Source organism: Eriocheir sinensis, chromosome 16 (genome assembly GCF_024679095.1).
Source record: "Eriocheir sinensis breed Jianghai 21 chromosome 16, ASM2467909v1, whole genome shotgun sequence".
Lineage (NCBI taxonomy): Eukaryota > Metazoa > Arthropoda > Malacostraca > Decapoda > Varunidae > Eriocheir > Eriocheir sinensis.
Window position 1 is genome coordinate 10,503,339 of NC_066524.1, and position 22,397 is coordinate 10,525,735.

Sequence of the window (22,397 nt, forward strand, 5' to 3'; positions counted from 1 at the left end):
GATGCGCCAAGAAGGTGCGGCACAACGAGCGTGGGCTGCAGTGTGACAGCTGCCAGGTGTGGCACCACGTCAAGTGTGAGCAGGTGGAGGATGGGGTGTACGAGGCGCTGAAGAGGCAGCAGGGCACCCTGTGGTTCTGCACACCCTGCAACCCCAAGGTAAGGCAGACCATTAGGGAGGCTGACCAGATCATGAAAGAAAACAAGGAGATGAAGAAAGAGCTGCATGGCCTGAAGGAGAAGAATGATCTGATGGTTTAGAAGATAGAAGAGATAGAAGAGAAGTGGAAGGAGAGGGAGAACAAGATGGAGGAGGAGAAGGGAGATCTTAAGGCAGAGCTGAACAAGTGGAAGAAGATGAATGATAAATTGAAAGAGACTGAGAGTTTTGAAGAGAAAATGATTGTGAAAAAGGAGGAGATGGTGAGGAGAGTGACTGAGAGAGTGTTTGAGAACCTGGAAGAGAGGGAGGAAAGAGAGAAGAGAAAGAAGAATGTGATCATGTTTAATGTAAGGAAAAGCAGTAAGGATGATGCAAGAGAAAGGGAGATGGAGGACAAAGAGCTGTGTGAGTATGTGTTCAAGGACAAGCTTGGAGTGGAAGGAGCTCAGGTAGAAAAGGTGTACAGGCTGGGAGTGAGAGGGAGAGGGAGAGACTATGTCTATGTCTGAGTGACGTGTACGCAAAGTGGGGAGTGATTAAGAGAGGCAAAGAGCTGAGTTATGTACGAGAGGAATAGATTAAAAATATCAGGATTGGTGTAGATAAAACAAAGAAAGAGAGAGGAAGATGCAGTGCTAAGGGAAGAGCTACAAGAGAAAAGAAGGGAGGGAGGTAAATGGATAATAAAGGCAGGGTTGTGAGGGTGGCAGAGCATCAAGATAGGGAATGAGATGGGGAGAGAGGGGAAAGAAAAGGGGAGGGGGAAGTATTTGCAGCAGTGAAAGTTTTGAATGTGCAGGGGTTAACTAAAACTAAGGGGAAGGAAGTGGAGGAATTAGTTAAGGGCAATAGTATAGTGTGTTTAACAGAAACCCAGAAAAAATGTAGGGAGGTTAATTTTGGCGATAATTTCGAAGTCTTAGACAATATGAGAGAGGAAAAGGACAGAAGGGGAGGAGGACTAATGATTATTTACAGAAAAGGAAAAGGAACAACATTATGTAAAATAGAAACAAAATGTAAGGATGTATTACAAACTATAGGAAAAATAGGAAAATGGGAGGTTAGGTTAGTATTAGTCTAATTTAGTGTTTAGAGGAAAACTCAGAGCCTTTGATGATAATGGGTGACTTTAATGGACATGTGGGGTTCAAGGGAACACAAAAAGTAAACAGGAATGGGGAAGTGATTATACAGTGGATGGAAAAATATGGATTGATTATGTTAAATGATGACGAGAGGTGTGAGGGAGAAGTGACATGGAGCCAAGATGGACAGCAGAGTGTAATAGATTATGTATTAGTGACAGACAAGGTGTACAACAGGTTCCATAAAATGAAGATAGATGAAAAAAAGGAAGAATATGATCTTTCAGACCATAACCTGATAGAGGTGGAATTAAGGGTAAAGGAAAAAAAGAGGGCGTTCAAGAAAAATGAATGGATTGAGAGGGAGTACTATAAAACAGATAAATCATCGCTAGAAAACTTTAGGAAAAAGCTAGAAGAAAGTGTGAAGAGGAATAAGGTGGACAGTATAGGAGAACTGGAGAAAAAAATGAGAGAAACAGCAGATGCAGTGCTAAAAAGTGTATATAGAAGAAGAGAGAAAAAGCTAGGGGACGGCGAGGAACCAGCATGGATAAACGAGGAAATAAGGAAAGAAATAAAAGAAAGGAAGAAGTTAAACAGGAATAGGAGAAATGCAAAATGCAAAGAAGAGGAAGAACGGTGGAAAAAATTATTTGTAGAACAAAGAACAAAGGTACAATTAAAGATAAGGAAGGAAATGTACATACACACAAGAGGAGAAGATAACAAAGGAAATTAAGGATAAGAAAGATGGAGGGAAAAAGATGTGGGAGTATATAAGAATACTTAAAGGGGAAAAGGTTAAGGATAGAGACACTTTAAGGATATATGGGGAGGACGGAGTGGAGCTGGAGAGAGGAAAGATGGGGGAGGAAGTAAAAGGTTTTTGGAGTGGAGTGTACAGAAAACATGGAAATGATATAAAGGAAGTTTGGAACACAGAGAAGAGAGAGGAGTATGTAAGGGAGTATGAACAGGTAAAAAAGGACATAGAGGAAAACCAGGCTGTAAGGTTGGAGGATATTAATGAGCTGAGGGCAGTGGGGTGGCAGCACACTGAAAAATGTGGACTAGAAGTGAGAGAACACATGGAAATGACAAGAAGGGTGAAGGGGGGATTCATCTATCTGGAAGAAGAAAGCATAAGGGAAGATAGAATAATTAAATGCATCAATAGAATGAAGAATAAAAAAAGTAGTTGGAACAGACAAAATAAAGCCAGAAATGTACAAAGAATTTGCCAAAAGTAAAGTATTACGGAAGGTGTTGGTTGAAGACCTTGGGGCAGTATTAGAGACAGGGAGGATACCAGAGGGATGGAGGGACTCTAGGACAGTCATGTTACCAAAGAAGTGTAGACCAAAGGTTAAAGAACTAAGGCCAATAGCTCTGACAAATGTAGGGTACAAACTAATGATGGCTGTGATTAGAACTAGCTTGGAAGACCACATTAGGATAAATGGTATAGGTAAGGATACACAGGCAGGATTCACAGAGGGAAGCCGGATAGAAAACAACCTATTTATTCTAAGATATTGTGTAGAAGGAGCATATAAGATGAGGAAACCATTGATAGTAATCTCGATAGATTTTGCAAAGGCCTATGATAGTGTAAGAAGAGATAAGTTAATAGAAGTTTTAAAGGATAGCAAGGTAAACCCAAATATAATTAACTTCATGGCAGGAGTTTATGTAGGAGATAGAACTAAGATATAGATAAAGAAGAGGAGGAAATAGAAATAGAAGTGACTAGTGGGATTAGACAGGGATGTACTGCCTCAACTACACTGTTTAAGATGATTACTTTTAAAATAATTCAGGAGCTAGAGGAGCTAGAATGTGGGTACAAAGATGAGGCATTCAGGATTACCTCACTCTTCTTTGCAGATGATGGCATGCTTTTGGCAAATAGTGTAGGGGAAGCAGTACAGGTGATAGAGAAGATGGAGACTATAGCTAAAGAATATGGACTAGAAGTAAATAAGCAGAAAAGCAATATTATCATTTTTAATATGGAAAACAAACCAGAAAATATAGGGGGCATTAGTGTTGGGGATAGAATTAAATATTTAGGAATAATAGTCAATGACAAGAGGAACTGTTTTCAAATGCAAAAGGAAGAAATGTTCAGGAAAGCGAGAAGGCTAGCAAATATGACATACAATGTAATTGAAAAGAGCTGTTCAAGAATGTTAATAGGAAAGACTTATTGGAAAAATGTTGCACTGCCATCCATCCTGTACGGGGTAAATATAATAAACATCACAAAGACAGACATAAAAAAGTTGCAGAGGATAGAGAATGGGGTGTACAGGAAGATTTTGAGGGCACCAATGTAAGCACAGGAAGCAGCACTCAGGGGGAGATAGGAAGCTCCAGTGTTAAAAACAGGATAAGGGAGGGACAGTGGAGGTACCTAAGGTATGTTCTTGTGGAAGGAAACGATTTGGTGAGAAGGGTGGGAGAGGAGATGATAGAGAAGAGACAAAGTAGGTGGGTGAAAGATTTGTTGAATGAACTGAGAGCAACAGAGGGACTGAGTGTGAGTGTGAGGAATGAGACAAAGGAGAGTATAAAGCAGAGAATGAGAGAGGTGGATACAAGAGAGTGGAAGAGGCAAATGAATGAGGAAGCAAGCCTTAAGATATATAGAAAATGGAGACGAGATGGAAGGACAAGAGGAGGTATACACCAACAACCAAGCCTCAGAAGTGCTATTCAGATGCAGGACAAACAACATGCAATTAAAAGACAGAAACAGACACCGGCAAGAGGAAACCAAGTGTGACATGTGTGAAGCTGAAAACGAAGACCTGCGACACTTCCTGCTCTGGTGCCCGGCCTGTGCAGAGGAAAGAGTAAAGTGCGTGAGGCTGCAACAGCCTTACGAGGAAGAAGAGGACGACACCATTGTAAATTTTTTATTTGAAAATGAACACACCGAACAAACGAAAACAACAGTACACAAGTTTTGGACAATAAGAAAAAAAAGAATGAAAGAAAAGGAAAACAATAGACCCAGACAGTAGACACATCAGGGAGTGCCGTTACAAAGGCAAAACTCCCGACCGACTACTACTACTACTACTACTACTGCTGCAAAGGTGGAGGCTGCATTACCTGTGCCTTCCTCAGCACGCCGATGTTTACTTAGAGGAAAAGGGAACAAGGAAAGAACGAGGACAACAGCAACACAATCAGCCGCCACAAAGGTTGGGGCCGCCTCACCTGTGCCTTCCTCAGCACGCCGGTGTGTGGAGGAAAAGGGGACAAGGAAGGAACGAGGACACCAGCAACACACTCAGCCGCCTTGGAGCCGCCTCACTTGGACAGCAGCATGAGTGGCCAGGGCAAGCAGGAGCAGACTGCTACAGGAGGCAGTGGGCTCACAGGTCATCAGGTGAAGCAACTTGCTGCTGGCAACTCCAGCAACAGAGGAGAGAGGAAGTTTGTGTGTCTGGAGTGTGGAAAAGGATTCGCCTCAAAGCCGGGCCTCAGATATCACACCCTTACACACACTGGTGTAAAGAACTATGAATGTAAGGAATGTGGGAAAAAATTAACCCTTGAGAGTCACCTTAAAGCACACACCCTTACACACACTGGTGAAAAGAACTATGAATGTGAGGAATGTGGGAAAAAATTCAGCCGGGAGAGTCACCTTAAAGCACACACCCTTACACACACTGGTGTAAAGAACTATGAATGTAAGGAATGTGGAAAAAAATTCAGCCGGGAGAGTCACCTTGATAGGCACACCCTTACACACACCGGTGTAAAAGATCATCAGTGTGAAGAGTGCGGGAAGAGATTCAGCTTGAAGCAGACACTCAGTGAACATGTCTTCAGGCACTATGACCTTAGAGAGTTCAAGTGTGATGTTTGTGGAAAGCTCTTTAAGACAAAGAAAGATATTGCCAGGCACGTGAAGATCCACTTCTGAAGTGTGTCTGCCAACAGTAGTTATATTGACCAGGTTGTTAGCAGCAGCTGAGGGAAAGGCAAGTGAAGGGGAGGTAAAAGTGATCATGTAAGATAAAGAAGAAAGGTTTGCCTGTGAAGTGATAAAAGGAGAGGAGCCACAGCAAGGAGAGGAAGGGAAGTACTAATGGGTGACTCCACAGCTCTGTCAGCTACACTTGGGCCTGAGCCTGGTTGAGTCTCACAACTAGTGAATTGCTTAGTCCTCTGCGAGGTGAGGGGCAGGAGAATATCAAATAACACTAAAATAGCTGAGATGTGTACTTTTAAACAATTGCTGTTGCAGAAGAATCAATGCCTCACAGTGGTGTGCTTCACCCAAGAGTACCACAGATGCAAGTGCTCCCAACACCTCTGTGACCATTGCACTGCCCTGCCTCAGAAGTGTTAAGATGAGCTTCAAAACACCCTGTTAGCCCTATTCCTCGCACTAATACATTGCTTCTTTAGTTTTAGGTCAGAGTTCACTAACACTCCCAAATCCCTTTCACACTCTGATCTGCCTATCGCTGTGGAGTCTGAACTATACCCGTGTAATGGGTTGCGTGTTCCTACACTAGTACGCTACACTTGGTGATGTTAAAATTCATCTGCCATTTCTCTGACCAAGCTGACAGTTTGTTGAGATCCTCCTGCAGTGCTCTAGCATCCTCCCCTGTCCTAATAGTGCGTCCTATTTTGGTGTGATCTGCAAATTTACCTATGTCACTAGTTATCCCATTGTCTGTCATTCATGTAGATAATGAATAAAAGCGGGCCCTTGGGGAACCCCACTGGTAACATTACCCCATTCGGATTTTTTTTTCCTTTAATGGTAACCCTCTGTTTCCTGTCGCTAATCCACGCCCTAATCCAATCATAAACCTTCCCTCCTATTCCATGAGCCCTGACTTTAGTGAGACAGGACTTTCCTTTAATAAGCCCATGCTGTGAGTCGTGAATTAAATTATGTCTGTCAATATGGTCCCTAATACTATCTGGTATTATTGACTCAAGCATTTTACCTATAACTGACGTCAAACTGATCGGCCTATAGTTTTGCATAGAAGAGTTGTCACCCTTCTTAATATTGGAATAACGTGTGCCTGCCTCCTTGAAACAGGCACCACCCCTGTGTTTAGCAACTTCCTAAAAACTTCAGTTAGCTGCCTACTGATTTCAGATTTACATTTTTTTAATACCCTGGGAAAAATTTCACCTGGCCCTGGCGCCTTAGTAACTTCGAGTTTATCTATCTGTCTAATCACGACCTCCCTACTTACGTTGATGTCGGTTAATCCTTCTACCTCTTCTCCCCTGTTGATCTGTTCTCCCTGAGGTATCTCGTCTAATCTTTCTTCGGTAAATACAGTTAAGAAATATCTGTTTAACGCCTCACTTATTTCCTTATCTGTATCTATATCTATCTAGCCTATCTATCTATATATCTATATCTATCTATATCTATATCTATATCTGTATCTATCTATCTATATATATCTATCTATATCTATCTATCTATCTATCTATCTATCTATCTATATCTATATCAATATCTATATCTATCTATCTATCTATCTATCTATCTATATATCTATATCTATCTATCTATCTATCTATCTATCTATCTATCTATATATATATATATATATATATATATATATATATATATATATATATATATATATCTCTCTCTCTATCTCTCTCTCTCTATCTATATATATATATATATATATATATATCTCTCTATATATATATATATATATATATATATATATATATATATATATATATATATATATATCTTTGGATTCTTTTAGGAGCAGTGAGTAGCGGCTTTTTTTATTAATGTTTGTTTTTGTGTGCCTTGAACTGTCTCCTTTGCTGTAAAAAAAAAATAATAAAAAATAAATAAATAAATATATATATATATATATATATATATATATATATATATATATATATATATATATATATATATATATATATATATTTACAGTATTGTAGCACTCCTACACTGAACAGTTACTCGGCATATCTGCTAAAAAGTATAGAGCACACATCAGGGTAGATGGATGGCGGCTGTTTTCTGACTGGAGAGTGTGGCCATGTAGAGTCGGTGGGACTGCTGACGTCACGATACGACCCTTCACTGACGCCAAGTGAGCGTGTGCGTGACCACCCCACCTGAGCCCCGTATGGATCCGGGGACTGTCATGAGTCCTGAACAGTCACACGCTTTCTCCTCTCATCAACTATTTCCAAAGGTCAAAAAGGAGATCAGTCAGGTTCTTATGAATAGTTCATTAGGTTCAATGTTCAGAAGAAGGGTCAAACTACCACAGAAAATGACCAAAGCTCCTACGAAAGTCTTGTCAGATGTGTGAGGCTGGTATTTCCCTCTTGAAAGCGTCATGGCTATTATATTTCTTTTTTTATAATGATATTTGCATTCAGTACGATACACAGTGAGGAGAAGGAGGAGAGGAAGGAGGTGAGTGAAAGGAAGGATCGAGATAAGGAGACGGGATGTTAGTGGGGCGTGAGAGAAGGGTGCGTCAGAAAATCGTTAGCGTAGTTTTATTCCTTCTTCTGTACCATGAACCTAAAGAAACACTCATTAGAACCCGACTGATCTCCTTTTTGGCATTTGGAAATAACTGATGTGAGAGAAGAAAGCTTATTTTTCTCTCGTTAGGAGTTATTTCTTCATCGTTTACGGTAGAAAGTTTCATGTTATCGAGTACAAGCTCCAGTCAAATCTAAATGACTCCTATAATATAAGTAAATTAAGAAAAGGTGAAGAAATCGTAATTCCCACAGCTTATACTTAATTAAGCTAAGGAGTCTTCAAGTTACATACACATCACCATCCCTATCCTTGAAGGTATCCTCAATTAAATGTTTCGTATATCGTCATCTTTATTATATACTTTTCAGGAAATTGGAAAAGAACTGTCATTATCTCATTTGGCTTAAGGTTTAGGCAGAAATGAATAGGCCGATTCTAGAACACTTGAGCCTTGAATGACGAAAGCAACTATACAAAATGGTCGTCACATGTTGAAAAATTGATGTAGACAAAAAAAAAGAAAACCGCTGAAAAATGACTTAGGTAATTATTTTATGAGGGTGACGATATCTCATATGTGGATTCTAATCTCGGACGTTATAGTTTTGTAAGATTTCCACGCCATAGACAAGATAAAAAACACTTATGAACGACGAATCTTTCTGTGGCCTTCAAACATGATCGTAACAAGAGCCCGAAACGTTTGATGATATGGTTGCAGTTCTCGCCTGTCTGCTGAATCTGAATAATCTGAATCTATCGATTGAATACATTACCATACGTGTCCCAACCGCGGCTATACCGGTACCGTAGTCATTTGCATACGATAACTTTGGCAACACAGGATACAAAAGAGGAAAAGGTTAAAATCCATATGGTCTGAGAAATGATAACTTATTAATTCTGGGAAGCCGGGTGAGGCAGGCAGGGCGGGGAGGCGGGGCAGCAGGGGGAAGATTCTCCTTCGGCGCCCCAGGACACATATTAGACAGTATTTTTTATGAGTTCTGGGCTTTTCCAGGGGTACTTTTACGTCCCTGGTGGTACTTTGATCATTCTTCTGTATCAGGAAACTAAAAGAACACTCACGAGAACGCAATCAATCATCTTTTTGGCCTTTGGAAATAGTTGATGTGAAAGGTGGAAGCGTCTAATATCAGGACGAGAGCAGCGTCACCAGATTGTCGAACTCAAAACTGGCTTTTTTGGTTTCAGGCCAAAAACTGTCATACTCACACAAACAATTAACGTTAATCAATCAAAGTTATCATTTAAGCTGTTACTTACTGATGCTTTTCTGCGAGAGTCATGGATCAGAAACCCGGAAAATACGAAGCGACTACGATAATCCAGTGGCGGTGGTGGGGTGGTGGCAAGCTGGCAACAATGTTTAAAGGCTCAGTGTGTCCGCAGGTGTTCACAGGAGAGGTATTGCGTGTCCTCCGTCTCAATCCACACCTCCCTCCTTCCCTCTTTTTACTCCTCACATTCCTCCACCTCTCTCCGCTGAGCTCCAGAAGGTAAGTAAAGGTAAAGGAAGTGAATTAGTTAAGATAAATTACTTTTTTCTTACTTTTATGGTGGCGAGAAAGTGAAATTACAGAGTAGGAAAGAAATCTTGAAGTTGCATCGTTTTTTTTTTTTTATTTGTTATTTTATTTATTAGTTACTTGTTTGTTTAGTTATAGAATTATTTGTCGCGCGCGTGTGTGTGTGTGTGTGTGTGTGTGTGTGTGTGTGTGTGTGTGTGTGTGTATTGTTGTTGTTATGAGGGACAAGGTCAAAGAGAGAGAGAGAGAGAGAGAGAGAGAGAGAGAGAGAGAGAGAGAGAGAGAGAGAGAGAGAGATTACGACAGGATGGATTTCCGTTCTCAGTGAAACGTTCTCTTGCTTTTATCTTTATCCTTTTTTTGTGTATACTCCCAAGAAATGATGATGATAATAATAATAATAATAATAATAATAATAATAATAATAATAATAATCAGAGAGCTGGAGATTTCAATGCCGTCTTTCTGCTCTGTTATTTACTTCTTTATTTATTTTTTTTCTCTCTCTCTCTCTCTCTCTCTCTCACGGATATATAAATTCTTCTAATCTTATCTTTCGGAAAGGATTAGTAGAAGATTGACAGCAACTTGTGAAAACCGGAGTAGTAGTAGTAGTAGTAGTAGGAGTATAGTATTAGTAGTAGTAGTAGTAGTAGTAGTGGTGGTAATAGAAGTAGTAGTAGCAGTATAGTAGAAGTAGTAGTAGTAATAATGGTGGTGATAGAAGTAGCAGTAGTAGTTGTAGTAGTAGTAGTAGTAATAAGTAATAAGTAATAATAATGATAATGACGTCAATTGCCAAAAAATCTACTTCATTTATTGTGTCATCGTCTTAAGCCATCATTTGTCATTCTTATCACCACCACCATCACTTCCACCACCACCACCAGACAGGGAGATGGATTCACCCCGCCCACTGCAGACACACCCATCCAGTTACACACACACACTCACACACACATAAAACGCACGGCTGAGGAACATTTCTGCACGGAGTAATTATAATTCTTAAGGAAGTAGAAACTTATAGGGCAAAGGTGACACACACACACAGAGTGGCACGCCAGCCCTCGTCGGGCGAGCAACTTGGCCGGCCCTTCCGCCGGAAGTAGACTGCCTAGTTGCTCGCCCGGCTCCTGCTACGGGCTGCTTCTGGGCGCCTGCCCTGGGGGCCCGTGCCTCCGTCGCTGCTCGGCGGCTGCTACTCGTGTCTGTGGCGGCGGCGGAGGTATCCCCACCCCCGTAACGAGCTTTGCATCGCTCGCTCCCCCTTACAAGGCCGCCTTTTGGCCAAAGGCCCTGTCCCCCTATTAAGGGGGAAAATCTTTAAGACAAGACACACGCACACACACATAATGGACAATTTTTTTTTTTTTTTTACTGTTGAGGAAGCAGTTCAAGGGCAAAAAAAAAAAAAAAAAAAAAAAAACTGATATACTCACTGCTCCTACAAAGATTCAAGAGGAGTGGCCGAAAGATAGGTCAATTTCGGGAGGAGAGGTGTTCTGATACCCTTCTCTTGAAAGAATTCAAGTCGTAGGCAGGAGGAAATACAGATGAAGGAGGATTGTTCCAGAGTTTACCTGCGTGAGGGATGAAAGAGTGAAAATGCTGGATAACTCGTGCATAAGGGATTTGGACAGTAAAGGGATGAGCTTGAGTAGAAAGTCGTGTGAGGCGAGGTCGCGGGAAGGGGGGAGGCATGCAGTTAGCAAGTTCAGAAGAGCAGTCAGCGTGAAAATATCGATAGAAGATAGAGAGGCAACATGGCGGCGGAATTGAAGAGGCAGAAGACTTTCAGTAAGAGGAGGAGAGCTGATGAGACGAAGAGCCTTATTAGACTCCACTCTGTCCAAGAGAGCTGTGTGAGTGGAGCCGCCCCACACATGAGATGCATAACTACTCCATATGTTATGATAAGAAACAAAACATTATACAGATGAGAGAATGACAAACGAAACTATTATTGTTTTCACCAGATTTTTTCAGACGTGGTGTTACTATTTATTATCAGTTATGTGTCTACTTTGGCTTTTTAATTCGATCTCTTGAACGGAGTTAGTTAGAAGCGATGGATTTTCACAGGGTTAAGCCGACATATTACACACTCAGTCGTAAAATGTAACAAAAACTCAAACAAAACGTCTAGCCACGCATTGAAAAACGAGTGAAAGAAAAAGACGAATCAGCCACAGTTTTAAAAAATCTGGCGGGTGTTTGTTATTTTGGTTTACATTTCCTGTCGTGAATTGATGTGGTGCAATGGTGCCAGATAAAAGGTGTGCGTGTTTGGTAATAAATGATCTCTTGCCCTGCACCACCGTCACCACCGCTTCCATCACTAGACCAAACACTTGCATTTCCTGAGCCATCACCATCATAGCATCACCATCACCATTATCACCACACTCTACTATTACATTTCTTTCGTCATCATCACCACCATCATCATCACCACCACTATTACTAAACAATACAACACCTTCGCCTCCTTAGCCATCACCATCATCACCATTCTCACCACTACTAGACCAAACAATACCACCACCTCCTTAACCATCATCACCACCACCACCAGCAACCCTCACCATTATCATCACCACCACCAACACTAGAAACCCTCACCACCATCATCACCACCACCACCAATTTTCATCACCACCACCACCTTTCCTCTCAGACACCATGGCCTTCTCGTCGCTGGTGGTGATGAAGGTGGTGTTGATGGTGTTCCCGCTGCTGGTGTTGGGCACGGAGACGGTGATGAGCCCCGTGATGCCAAAGGAAGGTGACGAGGTGGGTACAAATTAATAATGATGACAATACTAATAATAATGATAAAAATAGTAATGATAATGACAGAGTGTATGTTACTTGTGAATTTACCTATATTATCTTCCTCCTCCTCCTCTTCTTCTTTCTCCTCTTCCTTTTCTTTTTTTCTCGTCCACCTCCAATTCCAACTTCGTTTCTCCATACTTATTTTACTCCTCCTCTTCGTACTCCATTTCGTCCACTTCCTCTTGTTCTTTCTCTTGTTACTTCTCTCTTTTTCTCTCTTTCGTTTTCTTCCACTTGCATCTCATATCTTCGTCCTCCTCCTCCTCCTCCTCCTCCTCCTTCTGATAATCATAATCATACACGTCTTTCTCTTTCTCGACCTCCTCTTCCTTCTGCTCTCGCTCCTCCTCCTCCTCCTCCTCTTTCTCCTCCCCCCTCAGTTCCTGCTGGAGTGTAGCGGCAGCGGGGACATGGCCTACTTCCTGCTTCATCAGAAGGGTGACGCCCTTGAAGTGGGGCATCATGATGAGCTACAGATCGTAGTTTTCCAGAACGCCACCGTCTTTTTCCAGGTGAGGGGATGTAGTAGTTTTTTTTTTTTTTTTTTTTTTTACAACAAAGGAGGCAGCTCAAGGGCACACACAAAAAAGAAAACAATAATAAAAAAAAAGCCCGCTACTCGCTGCTCCTAAAAAAGAAACAAAAGAGGTGGCAGAAAGCAAGATCAAATACGGAAGGAGAGGTGTCCTGATACCCTCCTCTTGAAAGAGTTCAAGTCGTAGGCAGGAGGAAATACAGATGAAGGAAGATTGTTCCAGAGTTTACCAGCGTGAGGGATGAAAGAGTGAAGATGCTGGTTAACTCTTGCATAAGGGGTTTGGACAGTATAGGGATGAGCATGAGTAGAAAGTCGAGTGCAGCGGGGCCGCGGGAGTTGGTGAGGCATGCAGTTAGCAAGTTCAGAAGAGCAGTCAGCGTGGAAATATCGATAGAAGATAGAAAGAGAGGCAACATTGCGGCGGAATTTAAGAGGTAGAAGACTATCAGTATGAGGAGGAGAGCTGATGAGACGAAGAGCCTTAGCCTCCACTCTGTCCAGAAGAGCTGTGAGTGGAGCCCCTCCACACATGAGATGCATATTCCATACGAGGGCGGACAAGGCCCCTGTATATGGACAGCAACTGTGCAGGGGAGAAGAACTGGCGGAGACGGTACAGAACGCCCAGCCTCGAGGAAGCTGATTTAGTAAGAGATGAGATATGAAGTTTCCAGTTGAGATTTTGAGTTAAGGATAGACCGAGGATGTTTAGTGTTAAGGAAGGTGATAGCTGGGTGTTGTCAAAGAATAGGGGATAGTTGTTTGGAAGATTGTGTCGAGTGGATAGATGGAGAAACTGCGTTTTTGAGGCGTTGAAGGACACCAGGTTCTTCTTGCCCCAATCGGAAATAATAGTAAGGTCTGAGGCTCAGCGTTCTGCAGCCTCCAGCCTTGAGTCGTTAAGTTCCTGTAGGGTGGGTCTTCTATTAAAAGAAGTTGAGTAATGCAGAGTGGGATCATCGGCGTAGGAATGGATTGGACAGTTCGTTTTGGAAAGAAGATCATCAATGAACAACAGAAAAAGAGTGGGAGATAGGACAGAACCCTGTGGGACACCACTGTTAATAGATTTAGGGGAAGAACAGTGACTAGTACAGGCTAGTAGTAGTAGTAGTAGTAGTAGTAGTAGTAGTAGTGGTGGTAGTAGTCGTGGCAGTAGTGGTAGTTGTAGTAGTAGTAGCAGTATGAGTCGTAGTAATTAAGGAGATGAAAGTGGGAGATTATGAGAGAAGAAAAAGCAACAAGAAAAAGAATATAGGAAGAGTGGACGATAAGGAGTAGGGAGAGAAGGAAGAGAAGGAAGAAGAGGTGAATGAGAAGGAGGTAGACGAGGAGAAGAGGAAAAGGTGGTAGTATTAGTAGTAGTCGGAGGAGGAGGAGGGGGAGGGCTGTTGTTATTGTAGAAGAGAGGATGAATGTGTGTGTGTGTGTGTGTGTGTGTGTGTGTGTGTGTGTGTGTGAGAGCATAATAAGGTGCAAATATGAGAGAGAGAGAGAGAGAGAGAGAGAGAGAGAGACACTTACAGATACATCAATTTTAATTCAATGTTTGATATAAATATGTGTGTGTGTGTGTGTGTGTATATATATATATATATATATATATATATATATATATATATATATATATATATATATATATATATATATATATATATATATATATATATATATATATATATATATATATATATATATATATATATATATATATATATATATATATATATATATATATATATATATATATATATATATATATATATATATATATATACAGTCGTCCCTCAAATAGTACGGGGGTTAGGGACTCATGAACCCCGTACTATTCGAAAATCCGTATAAAATTAGTGCCCCCCCTTGAAACACTCCTGGGCTGCGTTTGAGGAAGGTAATTGACTCTTGGTACGTCCCGAGTGCTCTCAAACGTGTGACACGGCAGCACGAGTTGCCAACTCGGCACGATCGCTCCGCTCCCGGCTTTGAGAGGTGGAACGCCTCTGTACTGTGTTGACGTCATCAGCAAATATGGCGGCCCAAACAAACACATAAGTGCTTCCATTGCATCAGGAAGATCAGCGTACCCCATTTTGCTGCAAGTGAGACGCCGTTACCATAGCACTATGATAGATACAGCAAACACTGCTCTCATTCACGTGGTATGCTCTCCCTACTGCAACGTAACTCATCCCAAAACGTAACTTCTCCTAAATCTGAATTCTTCTGCAAGGTGAACACCTTTCTCGAATGCTTTGGGGTGCTTTCAGCAGGTGTTTTGGTAGAACAGTGTTGCCACTCACGCCATGGCTACTTGGTGCGACGAGCGGGAAATTTAAAAATCCTAAAAAAAATCTTCCATGACAATCCGTATAAAACCGAAACCGTACTATTTGAGGGATGACTGTATGTATGTATATATATATATATATATATATATATATATATATATATATATATATATATATATATATATATATATATATATATATATATATATATATATATTTATAAATATATATAAATAAATTAAGATAAATAAATAAATAAGTAAATGTATTATATATTTATTTATTTAATTAATCATGTATTCTCGAGACAATCGTAGTAATAATATATTTTCCTCCTCCTCCTCCCCCAGAGGGTCACCCTGTCCCACGAGGGCACACACCTCTGTCTCAGGAACAACAACAATAACGACCTCCAGGGGTACCCCGCCCAACTCCAGGTGCGCCCCCTGCCCCCGGATGACCTGTGGACCGACGTGTACAAAGTGAGGACACGAAACTGACCACTAACCTCTGTCAACTAACTTCCTATCATTAACCTCTGTCAACTACCTCTCAATAATTTCCTATCACTAACCTCCTACCACTAACCTCTGTCAAATAACTCCCAATCGATTACTACCCACAAAGGTACAACTTATATTTAATCTCTTATCAGTAACCACTGACCTGTTTCACTAACCACCATAATCAAACTACTGACCTCCTATCACTAACCATGCACTAACCATTAACCACTACATATCACCTTAACACTAACCTCATCACTAATCCCTTTCTTTTGTGGCCTGCAAATCTATGCATGTATCTCTATGTACCCCCTCTCTCCTCGTGACTGGGTTGTGTGTGGCCTGGAAATCTATGTATCTTTGTGTAACTAACTCCCTCTCCCCTTTCTCCCGCCAAGCAGACCAAGTTCGTGACTGGCATCCTGGCCGCCCTGGTGGTGGCTGCAATGTTCGCTCTGGGCTGCCTCGTTTACCAGTACCGCTGGCAGCCGCGCCCCGAGAAAGGTGGGTGAGGTGACCTGTTGTGGGGTGGAGTGATTACATACAGTAGAAGCAGGGGCCGTGTACACCCTTGCCAGATTATCGTACTCAGAGCCTCGTATTTATTTATTTATTTCTGATCCATAGCTATTGCCAAAAAACACCAATAATTAACCATTTTAACGAGAACTATATATGAAGGCAGTTATTGGGGTCGAGGAGGCAGTTTTTGGGTCGGAATTTGGCAAACATAGGAGGCTGAGTACGACAATCTGGCAACATTGGCCGTGTATGTATAGGCTGTTTCTTCTTTGTTTTTGTTTTCTGTCCGCACTATGTCTTCATGGGCAATGCAAGGGTTAGGGTAAGACCGTGGGGTCATATTAAAAAAAAAAAATACTTCGGCGCCCAAGTACACATATTCGACAAGGCTTTCGTAGGAGTTTGGGGCATTTCCAGGGGTAGCTTTATGATCCTGGGGGTAGGTTGACCCCCCTGTATCATGAACCTAAAACATCACTTAGGAACCCGACTGGTCTCCTTTTTGGCCCTTGGAAATAGTTGATGTGAGAGCCGAAAGCGTCTAACAATATCGACCCTACTAATACCACCTTCTCCCTTGTTGTTTACCTGCAACAATAAACTATCAATCAATCATCTCCCTTCCCACCAGACGGGCTTCCCATCCTCTCTACCCCCATTGGCTACGAGAACCCGGCCATGTCCAAAATCGAGGGGGATGAGGAGTCCAACTGCTCCACCAACATGTAAGGGCGAGGTCACAGGTCACGGAAGTAGAAAAAGAAGAAGGATGGGTATAGAAGAAGAACAGGAAGAATAGTGTGTTGTGTGGATAAAGAAAAGGTTAGGAAAGCGGAGGAAAGAGTAGAGGAAGAAAGTATAATGGAAAGGAGAGAGAGAGAGGGAAAACAACGAAGAAGAGGGATGACTAGGAGAGCAGAATAGGAAGAATAGTGTGTTGTGGAAAAAATAAAAGGGTAGGAAAGTGGAAGAAGGAATAGAGAAAGAATATAGAGAAGGGAAAAGGAGAAAATAGGAAAGTTGGGAAGAATCAACACGAAGAATGAGGAAACGAAAGGGAGAGAAGAGAAAGTGTTGGAAATGGAAGGAGAAAAAAAGGAAGGTAGGAAGGTACAGTATGAGTAAGGAAAGAGAATGGGAAATGTGGAAAAAGGAAGAAAGAGTAGAGAAAGGAGATAAGGGAAGGGAAGGAAGAAGGTAAGGAGGTGGGGACGGGAAGGAGAGAGAGAAAAATGAAGATGGTGTGAAGAAAATAAAAGATAAATAAAGAGGTTGATAAGTAAAAGGTCACCAATGTAGATATAGAGATAGAGACAGAATTTCACATGTTACAATTTCTACACTTTTTATAGTGTTTATGGTTGTGATTTTCTTCTTTTACTTCTCATTTTAACCATAACGAAAGAAAGACAAATATATATGTAGCCTATACGGCATTAATCTTATAACTACTATGTATTTATAAATTGAAGAGAAAATTAGTGAAAGAAATGTTACTATTTATATTCTAGTAATAAAATGTTTACCAGTATTATTGTTGACAATGAGAGAGAGAGAGAGAGAGTAGGCTATCATGTAACCTCATAAGCATCAAAATTAACACAAAGAAATTATAAGAAAAATAAACCAATAGACGAAATTAAAACTATCATCAAAATAAACACACAGGAGTTATAAGAAAAAAAAAAACTCATGAAAACACAAAAATTATAAGGAAAGATAAAACAACATATAAGAACATAATAAAAGACATTGAATACAACAACTGCAGTAGAGGCTTTTTATACTTCTGTCCTTTTCATTATATATGTTTTAACTGCTCAAAGGACAAAATAAAATAAGAACCATAACTCATTCGTAATTAAATTCCAAAAGCAGATCATTTTACATTTATGATAGTGCCGAAAGAGGAACCATCACCGAATCCCAATCAAATATGGTGGGAGATCTTTTGTTTACTCTTTAGTACTGAACGAGAAACAGAAGGGGGAGGGTGTTGCGTACGTGTGCGTGTGTTTGTGTGTGAGAAAACAAACAAGGTAAAAGGGAAATACGAAAAGACCAAAAGTATAGGATAAAACTTACGGAAAATATAAAAGTTAGCAAAGTGGATGGAAAAACGGCGCCAAGTGCATAGTGAAGTGTCCAAGAGTAAAGAACCAAGAACAGGTCAAAAGATGAAGAAGAGGTCAAATAGCTTTACAGGAAGGCGGTAAAAAAGGAATGAAATAGCATTACACTAGTTTACAGAAAGGGGTAAAAAGAACTCAAATAGCTTTACAGGAAGGGGTAAAAAGATATCAAAATAGCTTTACAGAAAGGGGTAAAAAGAAGTCAAATAGCTTTACAGGAAGGGGTAAAAAGATGTCAAATAGCTTTACAGGAAGGGGTAAAAAGAAGTCAAATAGCTTTACAGGAAGGGGTAAAAAGATGTCAAATAGCTTTACAGGAAGGGGTAAAAAGATGTCAAATAGCTTTACAGGAAGGGGTAAAAAGATGTCAAATAGCTTTACAGGAAGGGGTAAAAAGATGTCAAATAGCTTTACAGGAAGGAGTAAAAAGATGTCAAATAGCTTTACAGGAAGGGGTAAAAAGAAGTCAAATAGCTTTACAGGAAGGAGTAAAAAGATGTCATATAGCTTTACAGGAAGGGGTAAAAAGAAGTCAAATAGCTTTACAGGAAGAGGTAAAAAGAAGTCAAATAGCTTTACAGGAAGTGGCAAAAAAAGTTAAATAGCTTTACAGGAAGGGGTAAAAAGAAGTCAAATAGCTTTACAGGAAGGGGTAAAAAGAAGTCAAATAGCTTTACAGGAAGGGGTAAAAGATGTCAAATAGCTTTACAGGAAGGGGTAAAAGATGTCAAATAGCTTTACAGGAAGGGGTAAAAAGAAGTCAAATAGCTTTACAGGAAGGGGTAAAAAGATGTCAAATAGCTTTACAGGAAGGGGTAAAAAGATATCAAAATAGCTTTACAGGAAGGGGTAAAAAGATATCAAAATAGCTTTACAGGAAGGGGTAAAAAGATATCAAAATAGCTTTACAGGAAGGGGTAAAAAGATATCAAAATAGCTTTACAGGAAGGGGTAAAAAGATATCAAAATAGCTTTACAGGAAGGGGTAAAAGATGTCGAATAGCTTTACAGGAAGGGGTAAAAAGATGTCGAATAGCTTTACAGGAAGGGGTAAAAAGATGTCAAATAGCTTTACAGGAAGGGGTAAAAAGATATCAAAATAGCTTTACAGGAAGGGGTAAAAAGATATCAAAATAGCTTTACAGGAAGGGGTAAAAGATGTCGAATAGCTTTACAGGAAGGGGTAAAAAGATGTCAAATAGCTTTACAGGAAGGGGTAAAAAGATGTCAAATAGCTTTACAGGAAGGGGTAAAAAGATGTCGAATAGCTTTACAGGAAGGGGTAAAAAGAAGAAGAGGAGGTCAAATAGCTTTAGAGGAAGAAGAAGAACAAGAAGAGGTCATGTAGCTTTACAGGAAGGCGTAGAAAAAAAAGGAAGTGAAACAGCTTTACATGAAAAAAGTCAAATAGCTTTGCAGAAAGGGGTAAAAAGAAGACGAAGAGGTCAAATAGCTTTACAGGAAGAAGGAGAATAATGTACAAGAAGAGGTCATGTAGCTTTACAGAAAGGCGTAGAAAATGTTTGCGGTGCCATCATGACCTTGGAAAACATGAGGAGTGAGGACAGACAGGAAGCTGGAAACGCCATGAAAGGTACGACATGCTCTGAAAGGTAAGGAACTACCTATATGAGAGAGAGAGAGAGAGAGAGAGAGAGAGAGAGAGAGAGAGAGGGGGGGAGAGAGGGATGGGGGTAACGATTGTGGTTAACATTGTTAACATCCCCTACTCCCATCCCCTCCCTCCTGCATGGTTCTTTTTCCTTTCTTGCCAGCTTTGGCTGGAGGGATGGGGGGGTGGGGAGGAGCCTTCGCCTTTGCTGTCCTTCATCTTCCACCTTTGATTAGTTAGTTAGTGTAGCTTTTCACAAACAGCCTCGTAAGGACCAGCAGGTCTGCTGTTGTTTGTTCTTGCTTTGTGTCCTACCCTCCTCCTTCTCCCCGCACTCTCTCTGCCCACCGCCCTCTTTCTCCCCCATACCCCTCTCTCTCTCTCTCTCTCTCTCTCTCTCTCTCTCTCTCTCTCTCTCTCTCTCTCTCTTCCGTATAATGTAGTTGTTAGTGTGTGTGTGTGTGTGTGTGTGTGTGTAACTGAATGTCATCGAATGTACGCGCATGAAAGCGGACACACACATACACACATACACACACTTCCGCAAGTCATTTTCCTGCTGAGAGAGAGAGAGAGAGAGAGGTGTTTACTCAACATTTCTGTTTTTTTATTTCAGTAACTCATATTTATTTATACATATATTATTTTCTTATGAATTTTGAAGTTTTTGTTAACTTGACAACTATTCCCACCTGAAATAATTATTCATAGCTCGTTATTATTATTATTATTATTATTATTATTATTATTATTATTATTATTATTATTATTATTAGTAGTAGTAGTAGTAGTAGTAGTAGTAGTAGAGGCGAAAGCAAAATTTCTCCATATGAAGAATTTTATTGTAGTGTTACCCATAAAGACTTGGTTTTCTTTGCCTCAAATAAATAACAAGAACCAATAATATTTTAGAGCTAGACTAAAATAATATTTTGAAAAATTGTCTGGCTAACTTGTATGCGTCAGAGTAAATTTAAGTGTGTAGTATGAGATGAAGAACCTTAACTCTTTCACGTCTTTAGCCTACTTGATATCACAATGCTATATTATAATTCACCAGTAACATCAAATAAAACTCTACCCTGTGCTAAGGATAAAAATAGAAACGCTTGGTCGCTCAATTTTGTCCTTGTTTATTTATTGATTTATTTTCCCTCAAGACGCTCCTGCCCTGCCCTGCGCTCCGCCACTCTCATGTTGCTTCTTTCTTTCTTCATGGTCTATATAGTCACTCGATCAAGTGGAAGAATGAACATTAACACTAGTCAATCATACGCCGGCATTGCAAACATCTAAAACATTAATTCCATAACACAGCACCGAGAATAACACATTAAAAACAACATACAAACATTTGATTAGCTCCGAAATCGTACGTCCTCTTCTTCTCATTTATTCTTCACATTTATTAAGCAGACTTCATTATTTCAGGAGACTTCTCATTCATTTATTTTTTCTCATTTATTTTTCACATTTTGGCTATTCTTCGCATTTATTAAGCAGACTTCATTATTTCAGTAGACTTCTCATTCATTTATTTTTTCTCATTTATTTTTCACATTTTGGCTATTCTTCGCATTTATTAAGCAGACTTTTCACGATGATTTAGCACATTTCACCTGAGGCTATTCTTCACATTTACCTCCTTTTTTTAGTAGGACTCTTCACAATTATTTATCAAACTTCTTATTCATTTATTTTATCTCATTTTTTATCGGCGTCGCAGACGCCGATTAAAAGATTGACCATCTTGTTGTTGTTGTTTTTCTCTTCAAATAACATTTGTTAGCTCTGATGAACCCTACAACATGGCCTGTGTCGCCGGTAGGCTTTTCTAGTAGGGCCTGATGGTCGGCCCCAGCCCGTTGTGGCGCAGGCAAGTGTTTATAGTGGCGCCATCTTTACTTTTCAGCATTTAATCAACCAATCAATCATTTTCCATTTTAGAACCCTATACAAAAATTGCATAATATATATTGTTGGGGGGGTGTTGGAGGGTCATGCGACGCCGATCTAGCACAGTTTTTGTGCTACTAACACTTGTTTTTCACTTTTAGACTATTTTTCACATTTATCTAACATACTCTTCACGATGATTTAGCACATTTCATCTTAGGCTATTCTTCACATTTATCTAGGACCCTTCACAATTATTTAGCAGGCTTCTCATTCAATTATTTTTTCTCATTCATTATTCACTTTTAAGCTATTCTTCGCATTTATCTAGCAAACTCTTCACGATGATTTAGCACATTTCACATTGTTTCATTAATTCGCCTCATTTAATCAGCAGACTCTTCCCAATTCTTTAGGAAACCACGTTGATTTCATTCTTCTCATTTATTCTTTTCATTTATTTAGCAGAGTTTTCACAGTTATTCAGCAGACATCACATTCATTTCATCCTTCTCATTTATTCTTCACATATATTTTTCACATTTAGGTATAGATACTTTACATTATTTAGTAAACTTCACAGTTCTTTAGCAGACTTCACATTTATCTAATTAATTTCATTTATTCTTCACATTTATGCTTCACGCCCTTTTAAAATATAAAATAAAAACAACCGTCACACATGCTTCACCGTACTGTGAAAACTCTGCTAAATAAATGAAAAGAA

The 22,397-nt window shown here is 40.1% G+C and overlaps 1 protein-coding gene across 5 annotated transcripts; it reads left to right on the forward strand.

The window, feature by feature from the left end:
* The first annotated feature begins 9,143 nt into the window (after positions 1-9,143).
* LOC126999275 (uncharacterized) lies at positions 9,144-17,561 on the forward strand. 5 transcript variants are annotated; one of them, XR_007753194.1, is made up of 7 exons: positions 9,144-9,305; positions 12,016-12,131; positions 12,557-12,688; positions 15,353-15,484; positions 15,907-16,012; positions 16,662-16,852; positions 16,986-17,561. XR_007753194.1 is itself a non-coding variant. In XM_050861676.1 (6 exons), the coding sequence occupies exons 2-6, from the start codon at positions 12,021-12,023 to the stop codon at positions 16,757-16,759; spliced, it is 579 nt and encodes a 192-aa protein (XP_050717633.1). In that variant the 5' UTR covers positions 9,144-9,305; positions 12,016-12,020; the 3' UTR covers positions 16,760-17,561. The 5 variants fall into 5 exon arrangements, 4 of the variants coding, with proteins under 4 accessions (XP_050717633.1, XP_050717636.1, XP_050717635.1 ...); XM_050861676.1 differs by having other exon boundaries at positions 16,662-17,561; XM_050861679.1 differs by having other exon boundaries at positions 9,145-9,305; positions 15,910-16,012; positions 16,662-17,561.
* The last annotated feature ends 4,836 nt before the right edge of the window (positions 17,562-22,397 follow it).